The sequence below is a fragment of the Nematolebias whitei genome, chromosome 12 (genome assembly GCF_014905685.2).
Source record: "Nematolebias whitei isolate Nwh7 chromosome 12, NemWhi1, whole genome shotgun sequence".
In the NCBI taxonomy this organism is placed as follows: Eukaryota; Metazoa; Chordata; class Actinopteri; order Cyprinodontiformes; family Rivulidae; genus Nematolebias; species Nematolebias whitei.
In genome coordinates, this window is record NC_056509.1 from 21,498,143 (window position 1) to 21,518,464 (window position 20,322).

Sequence of the window (20,322 nt, forward strand, 5' to 3'; positions counted from 1 at the left end):
AAAAAAACGAAGTCCAGATGACATGATTCAACCTTTTTTGTTGTTATATACCTGGATGACTGAGAAAACAAACTTTGTATAAATAGCAACAGTAGCAGAAACTCTTCTGGGGAACCAGTGGGTCAAACCCAGTAGATGTTTCATCATATTTCTGCTGAAATGGCCATGAAATATGAAATTGATGACATTATAAGGTTTAAAAATAATACAAGCATGAAATTCCTGAAATATAGAGGAGTTTTAAGATGGCACCAATTGACTGAGCTACATTCAGACTACCTGTAAGCTTATAAGTCATAACAGAAAAAAATGTATTTGATTAAAGTAACATTGTTCAATAAGCTATCCATCTATAACAGGTAAGATAATATTTATTAAATTTATATTTATACTGTTGACACTGAAACCCACTTCCTTATGATCAAACTAATCAGTGTGTATGGGAGACCGTTGGGAAGCTTCTTCACATACTAAAAGTCATTTTGAACAGCTTTCTACACAAAACGATCATAAAGTTACACAGATGAAAACTAAAGTAATTATTCTTAGTTGGTTTCTAATACGTTGAACAGTACGGGCTTCTCTGTAAATAAAACACTCTTTGTTGAACTAAAAACTAGCATGTCTAAATAATTACCACACAGACACACAGTTCTTTCTCTAACGTGAATCTTAACATAAAACCTGCACATTTATTTTGGTAAATTGGGCTTTACTATGTTTTTGTACTTCAGTTTGTAACTGAATGTCTCTCCTGTTTTAGAGACAAATTTGGGCTCAGATTTTTCGGTCTTTCACAAAAGAAGATTTACCAAAACAAATACAGATTTTATTTCATCTTAAAATTGTTTGCAAAGGACCTGCATCCCCCGGTAAATGAACACTGGATAAGAGAAGTTATGTGTCATGTTCATGTGGAAAAGATTAGATACACTCTGAAAGGATCAGGCAGCCGTTTACGTCTTATATTGAAACTGTCAGTGCCTGGCTGACGTGTGCACGTCTGTGTAGCCGATATTGGAGATTTTGTTTAATGTTTTTTTTGTTTGTTTGTTTTTTGTGTGTGTGTTATATATACAGTAAAACTTTGATTAAAATCAGATGTATGTGATCACATGCACCTAAAGAAGAGCTAAAGTGTTTTTACTCACAAAAAAGGGTTAAATCATGTCATCTGGACAGTTTATTTTACTGTTTAACGTAATTTCTTCGTGTTGTTTAACCATGGTTGTCATGTAGCTTCATTGTGTGATACTGCCACAGTCACGTTTTAACTTAGCACTAATTACTGTTTGTTCAGAAGTTGTGTATTTTAAATGTAATTTAGACAGTGGGTTTTCTAACTGTTCATATTCCTTCCTTAAACAAGAAATACTTGTTGGATCACACTGTGATGTTCTCTTTTTTATTTCTCAACTATATACTGTACGTAGGAACCTATTTTATAGCTGTGCAATTAAAAGAAAGTTCACACAAAAAAAGTTTGCAAATCAGGTCATTTCCCAAATGGCAGCTTGGACAGTAAATATCAGAGGTTTTATTACTGTTTCCCAAGATCTCAAATTCTCACTTCCCACATTATTCAACAGTAAAGAAAAATAAATAATCATAGAAAGAAAAACACACATTGCTATTTTTCATCATTTTCATGATGTTACACTTCACACATCTGTGGTTTTGTAGAAAACTATTCATGGGAAAGTATCAAAAGGAGCTCGACGCCACATACAGTTCATAAACCCTATTGAACGATTTATTTTTACACACAGTCCTCCTGAAAGCAAGTCAAAGGAAAGTATCGGTGAAGAAAACAGTATATGTCAGAATAAACACGGAACAGAGCCGTATGTTCAGTCAGACACGTACCTTCAGCCATGTCGTCATCCACGATAAGTTTGAAGTTTTTACCGCGGCGGACCACTCGCACCGAGTGCCACTCGTTGTTGTTGAGCTTTTGTCCAGCATAAAGAACTTCAGGACCTTTGCCTGAAGATGAGGAAGAGTTAGTCACAGTGATGAAGACTGGACAAGTAAAAGAAAACCAAAGCTCTGTACTCAGAAAAATACTAGATTCCTCAACGTGAAATAACTCTGATAAAAGAAAAGAAAAAAAAAACAGCCTCAATATTCACTAGATTTATTACTATTTAATATTAAACAAAGGTCTGGTTGTTTTTGAGGATTATTTGTTGTTACTCATGGAAGGACTCAAAGTCTGGCTCTAAGCTGAACCCAGAGATTTGGACGGTTGTCTCTAGAGCTTTAATCTCATCTGTTTGTAGCCCTGAGTGGTCCTTTCTGATTCTGTCTCTGCTTAAAAATGTTTGTAACACCTTTAAATGTACAAAGTTAGGACACAGACAGAACCACATGAGGGCAGTGCAGCTCCACAGAGCTCATATAAATCACTGATTTAGAATCTCAACTTGATGCTTGAAACCAGCATTTCAACCCAAATCTGCACAACTTGGCACAAGGACATCTCTACCAAACTGAAGAATTTGATCAGATGACTGATCTTGTTTTGTTTATTGCTACCTAAAAGTTTGCTGGAGGTTTATTAGCAAGAAATTAGGGATATGTTTGCTTTAACAAGTCTAATAGAGAAAAGATAACATAAGTGACTAATCTGATCAGGTCCATTTTCTGTGCTATATCAAGAAGGAATGAATAATTGTTTTCTGTGGGATCAATAAAACAAAATACAGCAGTCCCTCGCTACATCGCAGTTCCACTTTCATGGACTCGCTCTATCACAGTTTGTGACGTACAGTCCATAATATATAAAGTAATATTGGACCCCCTAAAAAATGATGAATTAATATTACTCATGTGATCGGGACAGTACTGGATACAGTACTGTAGAGTAAAATGTTAACGAAAAAATAAAACGGTCAGGTGCCACCATTTTGTAGTTTTCTCTCAGTAAGCCTCCACTGTATTCCCACTCATAATGACCACATTTCCCAGAAGGCAACAGGGCCCTGCCCAGAAGTCCCATTTCCTTCTGCAGAAAAAAACAGAGGTACAGTAAAGTTTTGATCTGACTGGCGCCCAACGGATACAGAGAAGCCACGTTGAGTCCACTGAAATGGACCAGAACTGGATCAGAACCAGACCTCCAGACCCGTCAGTGAATCTTGAGTACATGAGGACTTCTATGCGGGGACACACATGAAAGGTCTGGAGTTGCTTTTAGCCCATCAGGACTATTTGCATCCAGATTTGGACTCAGTTCGACAACCTACGGTCCCATGCCAGTACCCCCCCCCCCCCCCCCCCACACACACACACACACAAAAAAAAGTGCTTCGACCAGAACCGGACCTCCAGCCTCAGCAGCGAACCCAAGAGCTCCAGGGACGCACTTGTAAATAACATGTATTAGCTATGTTAAAATGTATGTTGTTAAAATTAGTAGGTTAAGTGTTTAGAGGACTGACTTTGGTCTTTGTTGATGCAAGTTAGGTCACGCTGCAGAAACAAACTGGGTCCAACAGAACCGAGTCGATTGGAAGGAGAGTTGTTGCTGTGTGTTCTGCAGAGCCCGGTGAGCTACACATACAGTATGTATGTTGTTAAAATGATGTAGGTGTAAGAGTTTAGAACAGGGGTCTGCAACCTTTAAGATCAAAGAGCCATTTCTGCCCCTTCATTCACTAAATTAAATGTGTCTGGCGCCACAATACCTGCTACAACTGGGATTCTCAACTGGTGGCCCACAGACCACTTTAAGTTTGTTGGAGGGTGATTTTCTGGACAGTAGGGGTTATTTTATATAACTAAAAATATCTAATGACTTTTAACATTTATTGATATTTTTACACTCTAAGACAAAATAAAGAACAAGATTCTTGTAAAGAAGAAAAAATAATATAGTTTTTGCCCAGTTTCTAAAAACTAACACAACCTTTTGTTTGTTTGTTTTTTTATGTAGAAAAATTACGTACCCTACTTTGAAGAAATAAAGCAGAAAGTGAAAGTGAGTATGTTTTACTCCTTGTAATGTTTCTAGTACTCATATATTTGCAAAATAAATTACAGGAACACTGCTACAACTAGTCCTTTTAGTTGTTTGTATAACAACCAATAAAATTCAGTTTTATTTTAGTTTTGGTCAAAGCTTGAAAGAGCCGCTGCAGAGGGACCAAAGAGCCGCATGTGGCTCCAGAGCCGCAGGTTGCAGACCCCTGGTTTTCACTTATCGCAGGGGGTGTGGTGGTGGAACGGAACCCTCGCAATAAACGAGGGACAACTGTATCTGCAAAGAGCTGCCTCATTATGAATTATTTCTTCTATTTTCTCCTAAATTTAGCAAAAGAACTATAAATGATTGAGTCCTTTTTATGAGTAAGAACATGTCTCCAAACACAATATCAAAGTATCAAAGCACATATCTATTTACTGCAGCATTTATAGATTAAGACATAAACAGTGCAGTACACCATGGTGTAAATAAATAAATTAAAAATGTTGCTTATAAATCCTGAAAGTGCAAAAGTTCAGTTTGTAGCTATAAGCTATAAAAACTAATACAACTTGCTGGCTTGTTTAATTAAAAAATAGGTCATTTAGAATATAAAGAACATTAAGTAAGACTTGCATAGCTTTGATCTCTGGCTATGTCTTGATTCCTCCCTCATCTCTGAGAACTCATCCCATCAGTCCCCCTACATCCACCCGCCCCTGCTGCTACACCTGCTGCTCTGCTACACGCCACAACCAAACAGAGTGAAGGCTGCAGAAGAAGAGTGTTGACTTACTGGTGTTACAGTTTATCCTGACACAGTCTAGACGGGGGAGGGGAGAACAAGTGACAGATGAAATCGCATCCTTCAAGGTTACAGCTGCAGACATCCAAAGAGCAAGTAAAGCCACCTTCCGGGGACGGGCACATGACGCCAGCGGCCATTTTTCACCACTTTGGAAACTGATGGTCAGTTTTGTTGTGGCAAGTCAAAATTTGTTATGTTTCTAAAATGCTGTATTCATCATGATGTCACAAGTTACTTGAGTGAATTGAAATACTTTATTCTAAAAGTTAGCTCATCAAAGTGGTTTGGCAGATGTCAAAATGGCCGTCTGCTCTTAACTGGCCACATCGATTTTGCAACCCAGCTCGTGGAGCCCCAAATATTAGTCCATCAAGCATTACAAGATAAATAACTTGTGGGAAAAATGATCATTTTATACATATTTTACAAAAAATATATATATAGTAAAGAGGCTTCAGTTGTCTGGTACGTCAAAATCCATGTGACCAGGAAGTTCATGTGCCGTCAACCGCAACAGAAAAGTGGAAGCAAACAGCCTTTTGCCACGCAACACCAACACTGCTCAAAGGCCTGAAGACCCCCCCACCCCCCACCCCCCACCACCACTCAGCCCATCGTCTCACAGAAGGTCCTGAGTAAGTTGGGAAAAATCTGGCTCTTGTAAATTTTCTCTGAATGCAGAAAAGAACTTGTAAAAGACCATATTTATAATTAAAAGGCTACTAATGTTCTGTTAAGTGCATAGCACTGGACATTCTGTGGCCCCGACTACACTACGCTGGATTTGTTTTTCCCTATTTGAAAAATAAAAACTGCTTCAACTCATAGGGTGTAAATGAAGATAGAGGATGCCTCTTAGTCTAACTCTGTTGTACAAAAGTAAAGTCAAAATATCTCCAGTCTCCAGAGCATGCAAACTGGGGCTGTACCCTCAATATGAAAGTCCCACGTGCACAGAGTTATAGAGTCACTATCTTTTTTGAAGCAATAACTAATTACAGCTAAACGTGAGCGAAAAATAAATGCTTTAACATATGGCAGCAAGGTAAGAACTACATGAATCAACAAATCAACCACTAAAATGATTTACCTCATTTTGTATTTTGCTTTGTGTGTTACCTGTTGTTTTGTCTGTACAGCACTTTGGTTGGCTTTGTAGCTGTTTTAAGTGCTTTATAAATAAAGTGGTATGGTATGGTAAAAAAGTGTCACCAAAATTAATGCTTTTTATTTTTAAGTCAGGAAAATGTTCTCTTTGTTTACTTGGTGGGGCGGGACTTAAAAACTTTACTGGCTCCAGCCTGAAAGGAGCAGCTTCAACTTCCAAACTTCTAACAAAATAGCTTCAATACTTGTGTCAAACAAACAAACAAACAAACAAACAAACCAACAAACAAACCAACTAACCAACCATCCATAAATCCATCCATCCATCATTTTTTACCGGCTTCTTCCTTTTCGGGTCACGGGGGTCACTGGTACCCATGTCCAGTCATCACTGTGAGAGAGGCGGGGTACACCCTGGACAGGTCTCCAGTCCATCACAGGGACACATAGAGACAAACGAGACAAACAACCATTCACTCTCTCACTCACACCTAGGGACAATTTAGAGTTACCAGTTAGTCTAACATGCATGTTTTGGTCTGTGGGAGGAAACTGGAGTACCCAGAGAAAACCCACGCATGCACGGATAGAACATGCAAACTCCACCTAGGAAGGCCCCTGGAGCGGGATTTGAACCGGGGACCTGCTCGCTGAGAGGCAGCAGCTCTACCAACTGTGTCACCTTTAAGTGGAAATAGTGACAGCATTAATATCATTAAAAAAAAAAGACATACTAAGAATGGCTGAAAATTCTTTATACATTATTCTGGGCATTTTTATTCCTTCTTTAATAATATTAATAATTTATTTTCAATCTTTACAAGCACAACCAATGCTGACCCAAAAAAAGTTCCAAGGTTTAGTCAAATGTCGTCAGGTATAGTAGAGTCATTGTTTCTTACAATACCTGTTGGTTCAACCACTGGGATACACCTATAATTTTTTATTCTAAAAATGTCACCTGCTCACAACATAAGAGCTGTACGTGAATGCAAGGTGCAAAAATAATTAAATAAATAAATAAAAATACTTGTTTTGTTTAGTTTTGTTTTTGCTAACTCTTTGTTAGTGCAGACAGGGCCAGAATCTCTCCCCATGCGTTCTGCTGAGTGTATCTATTCCTAGCTCACTGGTAAATCCTTCTGCTTTACTGCACTCTGCTACTACCACTCGCGCCACCAGCTGCAGGCATGCTGGGTGCTGTGGCATCAGGCTGTTTGCCAGACGGGCCGCAGGCTCTGGGCCTTTGAAGGGGTGAGAGCCATCTTTGAACAAGGCACGGGATATGCCAGAGAGACCAAAGGTTACAAATGAACAGAGAGAAAACATGAACCCTCTAGTACGAGGGGAAAAAAAACAAAAATGAACACAGAAACGAAAATAAAAATGCAAAATGTTGGTGCAGCATTAAGATGTAGAAATCTCAGATAGATGGCATAAAAGCAAGTAAATGCTACAATATGATTTAGAAGAACGTGTCAATGGTGCCATTTATTATCAAAGACGTAAAATGCCTCTTTGTCAAAAATGTGAGAAGGGGTTCTCTGCAGACGAAAAGTGGGCGTTTCTGGAGAATAGGGGTTTGTAGAGGACAAACACTGATTAGTTAGCTGTATTTGCTGCTCTTTAGGTAAGTTACCTCAGCTCTTTTTATAAAACTGAAGGTTTCTAAGAAACATCGTTATATCTGCTGTCAAACACAAGAAGATTCTCTATTTCTTGGGTTGTAGGCTGCACCTGACACAGGTTGGCTTGAGTGTGGTCTGGGTACAATGAAATATGAAGCATCTGAAGCGAAACCTGCTCCTATTTGTCCAAAAAGTCTGGTCTCAATTAAAGATCATGAGTCCTGTAACGAGATAATGGCCCAAAACAAAAGGTGAAAACAAAATTTGCTCTTTAGAAGTTCTTCTATGAGATCTGATCTATGACAGGAGCTGAAACATGGAGTAGGACTGACCCTTAAAATGTGAGACAGCTGAGGAAGTTAACCAGTAAACAGAAATACCTGCTCCAGTTGCAGAAATCGTATAGAAACTGTCAATCACTCATCTGCAATGACTGCAGGTTGAACAAGAAAATGTGAAGTTAAAGGAAACATCCTTTGTACCAAGGCCAGTTTAAGTATCATTATTATTTTGGTTACTTTATTTTTCTTTATTTATGAATTAATTGTAACTATTTTCACATTATTCAAAAACCAAAATGGATTTTGTTTTTTAAAGTAATGGCTAGGTATTAAAAAACAAACATTTAGTCCTCCCCACTACCCATTTATGTTGTGCTTATTTTGAAACAGAACTGGAAGTTCTGTGTTAAGAGAGGCGGAAAGAGAAGGTAAGGAGATGCCACCAATGTCGAATCGGAGACACTGCTAATGTCGACCCGGTTAACACCATAGACATAATATATCTATGGTTAACACAATCTGCCAATAACACTTTTTTTTGTCCAATCAGATATGGTCCTCCAGATACGTCTTCTGTATTTGTCTGCAGAGATACCTACTTGAAAAATGTCCGTGTTTACACGATAATGAGCATGGCTAGTTCAATGTGTTCAAAACTTGCATTAGACTGATGCATGAAAAATTCTACAAAGACATCGACGCATCAAGGCCGAAGAAAATGTACAGTCCAGGCAAGTTAAAAACAGGACATGCAACTACAAAGACAATCTACAAAATAAGTAATACGTTAGGTTTTATCTCAGCTGTAAAGAAAAGACACCAAGAAACCAACCAAGAAAAAAAGACAAGCAAATTAGGCCACCCCTGGATCTTGAAGGGTTGGGGCGAGCCAACGGCGACGAATTATACGATACCTAGATTGACCGTCAGTTTGACCCTCCCGCTGTCCAGCTCAAGCCGCAGGGTATCGGCGGACTCACGGGACGTGGCGGCCATGAGCAAACCGAAGGCCCTCTGAGACATGAAGCGAAGGGAGACGTCCTCGGCTTCGGTGTGCATGATGTTCGGCATCACCACCTTCATGTACATGCTGCCGTCGTAAGACAGAATCGATGCCTCTGCAAGAAAGGAAAGAATGGCCTGAATGGAACATTTTCTGAAGCAAACACAAGGTGATGTGGAAAAAGGAAAGAAATCCAAGTGGAATATGCAAGTGTACATAAAAACACTGTAGCACCATCAAATAATAATAAAAGAATCACACACCGTATCTTTAAACAATACAAATACACATGTTACGAAACTATAGAAGAAGCTGAGCCAGAATATTTTTTTCTTATTCTTTAGACTTTGAATTGGAGGAGAGAAGCAGAGTGAGTGGACAGAAAACCGACAGCACACTGGGAGCCTCTTGGGTAGAAAGAGACAGATTAAAAAATGCATCCAACCATGAAATACAAGGTTTGTCACCTCAGCTTTTAAAAGAAAAAAGACGAGCCTTTTAGCCTCAAGAAAAGAACAGTGGGTTTAGATGAGAAGGTTGTACAATCGTACGAGGAAAATAAATAAGTTGTACAATTAATGATATTTTACATCTGGTTAATTGTAGTCTGACACCAAAGAAGCACCATTTTCACATCCATTTAAAAAGAGGAATGCTTACTCATCTAAAAGGTGACGCGTTAAAAGTATAATTGGATTATTTCTTCGAGTTGATGTCAAAATTCAAATGATGAATTGTAAAATGAACATGCAAGCTGTGTGAAATTACTCATCCATTCAGCTCACTAAGTGTTGTGCTGCTATAAAAGCCCCAACATGTTGTCAGTGTTGGCCGCAGAGCTGCTGTAAGGTCCATTCTGTGAGAATAATGAAACCCTGGATCACCATTTCCTACTTACTTCTAGACAGTACTACTTCGCTTGTTCTGCCATCAATTCTCAAATGAGCTCAAACATTAAAAAAACAATTAACTACCTCTACAGGCGGTGTGTTTTTGGATGGCTCTCTTAAGTTAGTAGCCCACTGAGCTGTGAGTGTTAGAGAAACAAGATGTCAAAAACTACAAAAATACTTCACTTGGAACCTCACTAAATAGGACGTTTGCATAACCCCAACAGTATTTCTACCTGTTGTGTACTTACAATTATCTATATCTTAACATGTTTTTGTCTTTCCTCCTATAGCAAGTTCACCTGGACCTGCCATTCTGTGCTCATTTCTCCTTCCTGTCCTCTCAAACCAACCGGTCGAAGCAGGTGGCTGCTCGTCCTGAGCCTGGTTCTGCTGGATGTATCTTCCTCTTAAAGGGGAGTTTTTCTTTCCACTGTTACCTTTGTGCTTGCTCAGGATGGGAGACTGTGACGAAGTGAAGACTCAGCACAGTCTGCTGGTTTCTTTAGATAGAGAAGTTTTATGAATTGGCTTTTTCATGTACGTATGTGAATGTTTCTGTTCAGTGCCCTGAGACGACTTCTGTTGTGACTTGGTGCTAAATAAATAAACTGAATTGAATTAAAAGACACCAAGGTTACGGTATGGTCTGGTGCTCGATCTATGGTTAGTCGTACATGAGTTAAAAGAGGGCCAGAAAAGGTTTACACGGTTTAGATAAAAATAAATAAATAAAAACATAAATGAAGAAAGCAAGTTGGTGTGGCGGATGAACATGGCAGTTTTAACGAAGTCACTCCCAGTGACGTGACTCGATCAATGACCCGCAATCTGCTAACATGAACTCCTCAGCTTAGTGCAGCGCGCCTGGAGCCCCAGATTAAAGGTCCTGAGGACCGAGTTAGAAGCAGGTAGGATCTCCCTATGAAAAACCTTTGAACCTGCGCTGGTTTGACCTGAGCAGGGTTATGTGGGACTCATGGAAAAAGAGATAAAATGAGCAGGTTCTCAAAAAGCTGAAATTAGCAGAAGAGGCTGAAAGGTGCACAAAATGTTTAAATTATTAGAAAGAAGTACAAAAGGCTGAAATTGAGGGAAAAAAGAAGGAAAAAAATAAAATTAGCTGAAAAATACCGAAAAATGTGGCTGAAAAGCAGAGAAAAGGCTGAATGTATCTGAAAGAAGCTGAAAAGTGCATAAAAAAGCTAAAATTGGTTGAAAGAAGCTGAAAAAGGAATAAAAAAGCTGAAATTAGCAGGGAGGAGCTGAAAGAAGCAGAAGGAAGATGAAAAGAGCTAAAGAAAGCTGAAAAAAGCTGAACCAGAACAACAGCTGAAATGCCCTGTAAACGGTCTTAAACAGCTCAAAGTGTTTGAAGGCTGTAAAAAGAGCTCCATTCATGTTCAATGAGAAAAACATGGCTGAAAGTACTAAATACATGAAAAAAAATACTGCACAAATACCAAAAGGCATAGCAGGAATGTACTGAATGAGCTGAACATTTTGATATATGAATTGTTGAATTAACACAAAAATTGGGGGAAAAGTTACGTGACAAAACCGTACGGAAGAAAATCGGATCTCAATAGTGTGAATGCTTTATAAACATTCTCACAATTAGCAAAGTGCTAACTGAGCTCTGCTGAAAGTGAAGGCTGCTGCTGTGATAATCATCATCCTCACTCATTATTCAGTGAATACCACACATCTGGAAGATGTTGTGCAGGTGACGGCACTCCGTGTTTAAAGCTGGATGAACACACACCACAAACTCTTTGAAACAAACAAAACTCTGGGCCAGCGGCAGCCTCCCTGTGTGCTCGTCTATGATTTGCACCTCTACAGAGAGCTATGAGCAGCTCTGAAGATGTCAATTCAAATGGTAATTAAGCTGCTACTTGTCATTCAGTGTGTGTTTGTGTGTACAGTATGTTTCTCAGTGAACCCCACACTTTGCATAATTAGCAGTCCAAGTCGAGCAAAGGATGGAGGAGAAGGAGGAGAGCTATTAGCTGAGGAGCTTAACTAATATTGTGGGTATTGAGGAGATGTGAACTAGTAGAGGCTTCTTAGCATGTGAATACACACCAAACACACAATCCTGGTTTATTTCCATTTGTTTTATTTTCTCTCAGTGTTTTAATTATGCTCATGAACTGAGTAAGGTTTTCATGTTTTCACCTATAACAAAATAAACATGAAAAGGTTTTCTAATAGGTATCTGCCACACATTGTGCCGAAAGTCTTCAGACCTAAAGAAAAAAAAAGGCTATTTATTTCTGATAAGAAATTTCGTATTAACTACATGTGCTTTAGTTGCCATTTGATATATTCAAGTGTACATATAAATGTATGCATGCTTGTTTGAGTAACTTTGAGCAACAAAAAATGCAGAATAGAGGCAGATATTCCTGGCATGGTTTCCCTCTTGAGACAAGCATCCATAAACCTACAATGAAAAATAAATCATCACTACAAAACAAAATCTTCAACATGACCAACAAATATCTCAGCAGACCAAACTATTTTGATGCTTGAAAAATGTCTGGATACCTCCACACACTTCAGACATTTCTGAATTAATACAGCCTCCCGGATGGGAAGCAAAACATCTTCAGCGAATAGAAGTTCAGTTGTTTTTGTTTTTAAACCTTTTTTTTAAACTTCATATGCTTTAAAGACATTGGTAGATGTTGACGTTTGTATAGATTTAGGTACATTTTAGACAGGATGATGAGCTAATGATGCTGTCTATTGCTACCATGCGGGGTCGAGATGTGGTAGAGGCAGGGCAGCCGACTCGGGACCCGAAAGTCCCAGGTTCGATCCCCAGCCATTCCCACATGTCATGGTGTCTCTGAGCAGGACACCCAATCCCTTAATGCTCCCTGGGCACTTACATAGATGCCCACTGCTCCACCTGGGTGTATCCCAGGTGTGATGGTTAAATGCAGAGAACTAATTTCACCATTGTATGGGAACATACAATGATGACAACACATAGCACTTCATCCATCCATCCATCCATCCATTTTCTTCCGCTTATCCGGGGTCGAGTCGCGGGGTAGCAGCCTAAGTAGGGAGGCCCAGACTTCCCTCTCCCAGCCACTTGGGCCAGCTCCTCCAGGGGAATCCCAAGACGTTCCCAGGCCAGTCGAAAAACATAGTCCCTTCAGCGTGTCCTGGGTCTTCCTCTGGGTCTCCTCCCAGTAGTGAGACGTGTCCGGAACACCTCACCAGGGAGGCGTCTAGGAGGCATCCTAACCAGATGCCCGAGCCACCTTAACTGGCTCCTCTCGACATGGAGAAGCAGTGACTCTACTCTGAGTCCCTCCCAAATGACTGGGCTTCTCACCCTACCTCTCTAATGGACATATCTAAGAGCCATAGCACTTTATTTATGATCTATCAAAATGTGGCTGGATCCTATCAGTTTGGAAAATCTCCTTTAGTGTGAAGTGAACCATGGTGTTGCTGAGCTTTTAGCTAATGCTAAATAAAGTGTTTCCTGCTATTTTTCCATGTTCCCGAGATGCTATCCTGCTTCTTACACACTATTTACTTCACCCAATGTTTCGGCTGTGGCATGGCTCTTGTGGACCATGTCAGGATGCAGCAATGGGTACCATGCCAACACTAGTAGTGCTTTACCACTACCTCAACTCTCATCGGCTTAACATAACACCACACAACTTAAGACCTTGCCGACTGCTGGTACCCACCCCAATCAGCCAGTTTATAAGGCCACCTTGTTTGTGCTTCCAAGCAGACTGCTCAGAAGGCCAATTTTGACATAAGCAGGTAGTAGCCGTTGGTGGACCAGCAGAGCTATGTCACTAAATGACCTGCCCTGTAAAACTACAAACTAAAACTGAACCACCATTTTCTCTCTGATCATGATGACGGATGACGCTACAAGAAATGAGTGCCTTTACAGAGAGATATCAGATATGATGGCACAGCATGGCTACACCTGCCGGGATAAGCTAAAGAAACTGAAGTTCGATTATAGGGGAATTAAGGACCACAATGGGCAGAGTGGCTCAAACACAATGACCTGTTATGATACTGCTCACTTTGCATTGAAGATCTTGCCCACAGAGGGGCGAGACAAGTCACGGTGGTAAATCACCTACACCTGAGAAGAGCCGATAAGACGACAGCCGAGTGGAGTCACACTTATCAATGGAACTGGGATATTGAGTACACAATTTTGTTTCATCTCATGCACCACGTGCGATGCGAATGTCAATAAAGTCACCTTGAACCTTGAAAAGCAGCATAGGTTGGTTCCATGATCTTATCATGATCAATATTGTAGCTTGAACACAAGACCAGAGTGGTCAGTCCTGCGTGAAATTGTCATTAGCCACTCAGATACACTATGTCATAGATACACTGCTACCATGTTTCCCACACTTTACCTAGGACCTCTATACTCTGTCAATATAACCTTGCTATGGAGGTTTTCTGCATCTTAAAAATACTGTGAACCTATCACACATAATGAGGATCCCACTGTGTTCCTAACAGGCACCTGAACTTTGCCAAGTATTTGCAAAAACCATGAACATTCCGGCTGATTGTTTATGTCAAGGTGAAGTCATCATCCAGTGTAAGGAGAGCTTTTCAGTAATATCCAAAAGTAAAGGACAAGGACTTCAACTCTCAGCCCAGGCTAAAAGACTTGACCTTAAAACAACAAAGTGTTGTGGATCAATCACTGTAATGACTCGCAACATATTGTACTTTGTTCTCTCACTGTGAATGCTTGAATTCACAGCTGTAGTTTTTTTGTTCCTGCTCGAAGGTTAAGATAAACTTATGTTCTTATTGACAAAAAGGTCGGCATTGATTTGTTAGAGCTGTGCCCTTTTGCAAACCATTTTCTTTTCCAGATCATCAAATACTGCCCTCAGGCAAGCCCCGGAGCATTCAAGAGACATGCAGTAAGCAGCCTGTTGGTGCTGGCACAGATTCCTCTACAATAAGAAGTTCAGAAATGTTATTTCTGATTAGCTAGACATTTGAGAAGAAACAGAACTTTAAGAAGGTGGACAAATATGATTAGTTGAGATCAGATGGAAAATCAAATGAGTTTTTAGGAATCCACTTATACGCTATAATGTGTTTCATAATTCAGTTCCTAACTGACAAAAAATAGTTTAGAGTAAAAAAAACTGATTGTTTACTTAAGTCTCTCATATAATTAACAAGCTAAGAGTTTTTTAACATGTCTTGTTCCAATGACTGCTTTAAAATATGGCAAACACTCAAACAAGCACAAACACATTTTGGCTGCATTATGTACCATTTGAGCATAAAGCTTTAACAAGAAGTAGCAATAACAGAATCCCCCCACTCCCCACCCCACCCCAACCAAAAAACATGCACACACACACACCTCATAATGAATGGCTTAATTAAAAAGAACATTTTTTTTAGGTCAGTCTTATAGAAAAACATAGTTTAGCTTGTTAGCTGTTTAAGCAAGTTTAACTAGCTAGCAAACGGGTTGGGAATTTGCTCCGCTGCTTGAATCTAATAACTGTGTCACCTTTTTGCATGTTTGTCTTGCATTTCTATGACATATGAGACCGGTGCTGACAAAATGACTTGCAATGAGGAATAAAATTAAAAAAAAAACGAGTTTACATTATTTTTAAATTATCCATCTCAAACGCTTCAAGAAGATCCAGTTGAATGTGTGTGATTTATCAGATGGTGTAGCAGCAAGCTAGTTCAGTTTATGAGTGCTGGTTTGAATCTCAATTTTTATCTGTCTGGAGTGTTGTTATCAGGATAGCCAGCCCTCTATTTAAAAAAAGAGAGAATCCCCCTAATTCCCCAATGATGGAAAACATTATGCGAAAGGATTTCCCGACACTACAGCAGTTGGCAAAGAAAAATTATCAGTTCCAAAGGATTTTAATTCTGAACCCATTATAGGGTTCAGAAGTAAAATATTTATTTCTAAAAACACACAGGTTAAAAAATATAAAAGGTAGATCAGGAACATAATGCGTTATGTATTTGTCACACAAACAGTGTGTCAGTACTTTAAACGCAAAATGCACAGAAATGTAACTTTTAGATGTACAATTTTAATGTTAATAAAATGGTTCTTGGGTAAATCTGAACATCTGTTGTATGAAAAAAGCCTTTTGTTGTTCAAATGTTACACAAATACAAATGCCTATCAGCCCTGTCTGCAGGATGTTCGTTTCCGTCTCTAGACCAGTTTGTTTATGATTAATAATGTTGCAGCATTGTTGTTTTCAAATATAAGATTTAAATGATATCTTCTTCCATTTTCCTTTTGACAGAAGATTAATAAAATTGATGGGGACTCAGGAAATCGTGTTTTTCTCTCTCTAATATTAGGCTAGGTCATTTTAATGGATAACTTCTTTGTTGGTACAACTTTAATTAAAAAAAACAACAAACTAATAAGTGTGTGAATTTGATGAGAGCAGACCGTGCTTAATATGAATCTGTATGTAGCTGAACACAGAGGTCCGTACTCTGCTGAAAGCCAGGGATACTGCCTTCAGGTCTGGTGACTCACAGGAACTGGGGAAGACAAGAAAAGATCTGGCTGCTGGTATAAAGAGGGTCAAAACCACATATGCACTGAGGAGCCAAGGACATTTCTCCTCACAAGACCCACGGAGCATGTGGAGGGGCATTAGGTGCATCACAGACAAGCAGGGGTGCACAATGTCCCAGGGACCCATCACGGCCTGATGCTCGTAATAGGTTCTATGGCCACGTTGATAACCCAAATAGACCACCCAACACCAGACTCACCACACCATCTGAAGAGGAGTTCCTCAGTGTGACCTCAGTAAAAGTAAGGCGGACCTTCATGAGGATTATTCCTCCCAAAGCAACTGGCCCAGACAACATCACGGGTGTTTGTGAGGTGTCATGCGAGGTGCTGGCCGATATCTTTAACTCCTCCCTCACCCTGGCAACTGTTCCCACCTGCCTTAAGACCACCACCATCATTACAGTTCCTAAAACCTCCGCAGTGACTGGTCTGGATGACTATTGGCCTGTAGCCCTCACCCCGAAAGTCGCTAAATGCTTCAAAAGACTGATCATGGCCCACATCAAAGCTACCATTGACGTCAGCGAGGACCCACACCAGTATGCATACCGCAAGAATCGATTAACAGAGGACGCCTTCTCCTCTGTGGTCCACACTGCTCTCACCAACCTGGAGCAGAAGGACTCCTACATCCGTATGCTCTTTGTGGACTTCACATCTGCCTTCAACACCATGATCCCCCAGACCCTGATGGACAAACTACTTACACTAAGCCCCTCCATATGTTACTGGGTCTTAGACTTCTTAAGAAACAGACCACAGTCTGTGAGGGTCCACAGCTTATCCTCATCCGCCATAAACCTCAGCACTGGCTCCCCTCAGGGCTGTGTGTTGAGCCCACTCCTGTTCACTCTGCTCACATATGACTGCGCACCTAGCCATCCAGGCTGTCACATTATAAAGTTTGCAGATGATATAATGGTGGTGGGATGCATCACAAACAATGATGAGTCCAGCTACAGGCAGTAGGTGGAACACCTGGAGAGCTGGTGCAGGAAGAACAACCTTCACATCAATGTGAAGAAGACGAAGGAGATGGTCGTGGATTTCAGACGGAACAAACACCCCACCCACCCCCTTGAATATAGGAGGATCTGCGGTGGAAGTGGTCTCCAGCTACAAGTACTTGGGTGTGCACTTGAACAACAACCTCAGCTGGGGCAAGAACTCTACCAGTCAGATCAAGAAAACACATCAGAGACTCTACTTCTTCAGGCAGCTGAGGCAAGCTGGACTGGGAAGCTCAGTCCTCACCTTCTTCTACAGGTGTGCAGTGGCGAGCATCCTGTGCTCCAGCATCAATGTGTGGCATGGAGGCTGCACAGAAGACTGTTGAAGTCAGTCGCCCCACCATCACAGACATCTACACCTCCAGATGCAGGAAGAGGGCCACTTGCATCATGAAGGCCCCCACTCACCCAGCACACACACTTTTTGCCCCGCTCCCCTGAGGCAGGAGGTTGAGGAGCATTAAGTGCAGAACCACTAGACTGAGGAACAGCTTCTACTCTGAAGCTGTTAGACTCAAGTCCCTAACCAGGATAATCACTGTAAGAACAAAGAAAAATCACTGTAATGCCACTTTAATTGGTGATATGTGACTTATCTGTGCTGCTGATTATCTCATGCTGCTGATCTCATGCTGCTGATTATCTCAGGCTGCTGTATTCATTCATACCCATCTGCTCACACAGACTCATGTTCGGGCTGCTGTTGTTATGCCATATTGTTTTACATTAGCGTGTATCTTAGATCTTTTAGTGTAGCGTTTGGTGTTTGTTTAGCTTATACTGTATCAGTTTATATCTTAGATCCTTACTTACTGTTTCTTTTATACTTTATATTTTGCTATTTTGGCTGTAACTGGAACCCTGTGTACATACTTTTACACAAATGACAACAAAACTGACGAATAGCATTTTATTTATTTTTCAAATTTTGCTAATAAAGCCTTTTCTCATTGTCCCCAGACATTTGCATCTGTAGTGACTTTCAGGGACACTTTCAGAGTCAAGACTGAATCCATTAGTGTATTCTACACACTTTGTAGAATGGTACGCCCCCTGAGACATGAAGACTCAGGTTAATACACCCTGATACTGTTTTATAGTCATGCTTGGCAAGCAGGTTAGGATTTACATTTATCTGCACATCAAACATCAAAGTGAGTGGCAAAAAGTCCTTCTGAAATATCAGTACATTTATATGGAATACCTCATCTTAGAATTCCTTTTTTAAAACGTAATATACAACTGACAGTAAGTTTTTTATCTGGATCAGCATACATTTATACAATGTGTCATAATGTACAGTTCATATATTCTAAAGCAACAATAGCTGAGTTTAAAAGTGAAATACAAAGTAAGTAAGTGTGGGCTTTTCTAATTTCTTTAGACTCCTAAACCAGAAAAATGATGGATTATTCAAAGCAAAGTGACAATATTCAACCTGCAGGGGGAACATGAAATGATTAACTGCATGTGAAGACTTATGCAAGGAAAAATATTAATTTGTATTTTACCCACAGGCATAACAATATTTAGTGCTGATTTGAGCAAAACTGAACACAAAAATACAGACAAAAATGAGCAAACTCCCAACAAATATTACTTTGAAAAGTTGTTAAAATAAACAGATTTAAACACTTCTAACACATCTACAATAGGAGAGTAATGTTGTTTTCTAACTATCAGGGCCAGACCAGCGACAGTTTACGGACTTTACTATCATACATCCCACCTCGGACGGACATATAGACACTGAAGAGATCTTGCATATATTTTGTTCTCATTTTGAAAGAATTACAAAGTGGAAACTACAGAGCCGAACTACATCTTTACTGCCAAAAAAACACTCCAACTTCTACATACTGATCCACTAAACAAGAGAAAAATAAAGGGACGCAAATATCCCAGCTAGCACAATCAGCAAATACATATACAGTACGTCCAAACCTGAAGTCCTTATTTCCATCAAAGGGGCTTTCATTGGCAAAACTTGGGTTAAACAGACAATAACTCACAAGTCTTCATACCAAGCATCTGTATTTTATTGTTTTTTGATGCCCTCCATGGCTGAGCACTAGACTGTGTCAGAGGGATGGTTTTGGTTTAACATTTGCGATCCCCTGGTTCCGCTCTATTAACCACTTCACAGAGTAGAATGAGAACTTTTGGACATTCTGCTTCCAGCAGCTACATATCAGGACTGTGGAACAGTCTGCTGGAAGACCTAAAAGGAGTCCATATTCTGGACTTTTTGATTTTACGTAGAATAGCTTCATCCTGTAGGATACGAATATTTTCCCCACTGTAAAGCAGTTTGGACTGCATTTGACTTGTATGAAAGGTGCTATAGAAATGAAGCTTGACTGACTGATTGTTTGATTGAATGAGGTGGACACCGTCATATTTTAGACAAACAGACATGAAATGGGAAACGTTCCATCAAGTCATGGTGTGATCCTGTGCAGGGTCACGGGGAGACAGTGATGGGATGGCCACACAGAGAAACAATCATTCATGCAGACGTTCTTAAGATTTGAACTCACCATTTACTATAACTTAAACATGTTTGGCACGCAAGAGGAAACTGAAACACAAGAGGCAAATAAAAACTCCTCACACAAACACTCTTTGTCTCCAGAAGTACCAGTGCTAACCAACTGAATGTTGAATGTTTTGATGGATTGACAAGTGTCAGGGGTGATTTGTGACAAAACGATGACTGCAAGAGTAAAAAGGAAATGCTTACTAGTTGGTGGTGAAACCTGCCATGTTGACTGAGTTAAGACAGTGGTGCTGACAAAAGGCAAAGTTGGGAATGATAAGAATTATATTGGGAGTGACCAAAATGCACAAGTTTATAATTAGGATGTCAGAGGGACAGGTCGGGTTGAGCTCAAGTATAGAGACAGTTATAAAAGCAAGGCTTAGATGGTTTGGACATGTGTAGAGGACGGACAGAGTATAATGAGAGTGTGCCGGGCAGCATCCTCAAATCAAGAAGGTCCTGGGTTCAAACCC

The 20,322-nt window shown here is 40.1% G+C and overlaps 1 protein-coding gene across 1 annotated transcript in view; it reads right to left on the reverse strand.

The window, feature by feature from the left end:
- The window catches only part of LOC119418450 (neurexin-3b), a 528,753-nt gene that overhangs the window by 306,048 nt on the left and 202,383 nt on the right, over positions 1-20,322 (reverse strand). The window contains exons 9-11 of the mRNA XM_037685736.1: positions 8,706-8,909; positions 4,764-4,790; positions 1,867-1,986 (exon numbers count right to left, since the gene is read on the reverse strand). Of these exons, the coding sequence (XP_037541664.1) occupies positions 1,867-1,986; positions 4,764-4,790; positions 8,706-8,909 (351 nt within the window). The remainder of the gene's footprint in view (positions 1-1,866; positions 1,987-4,763; positions 4,791-8,705; positions 8,910-20,322) is intronic.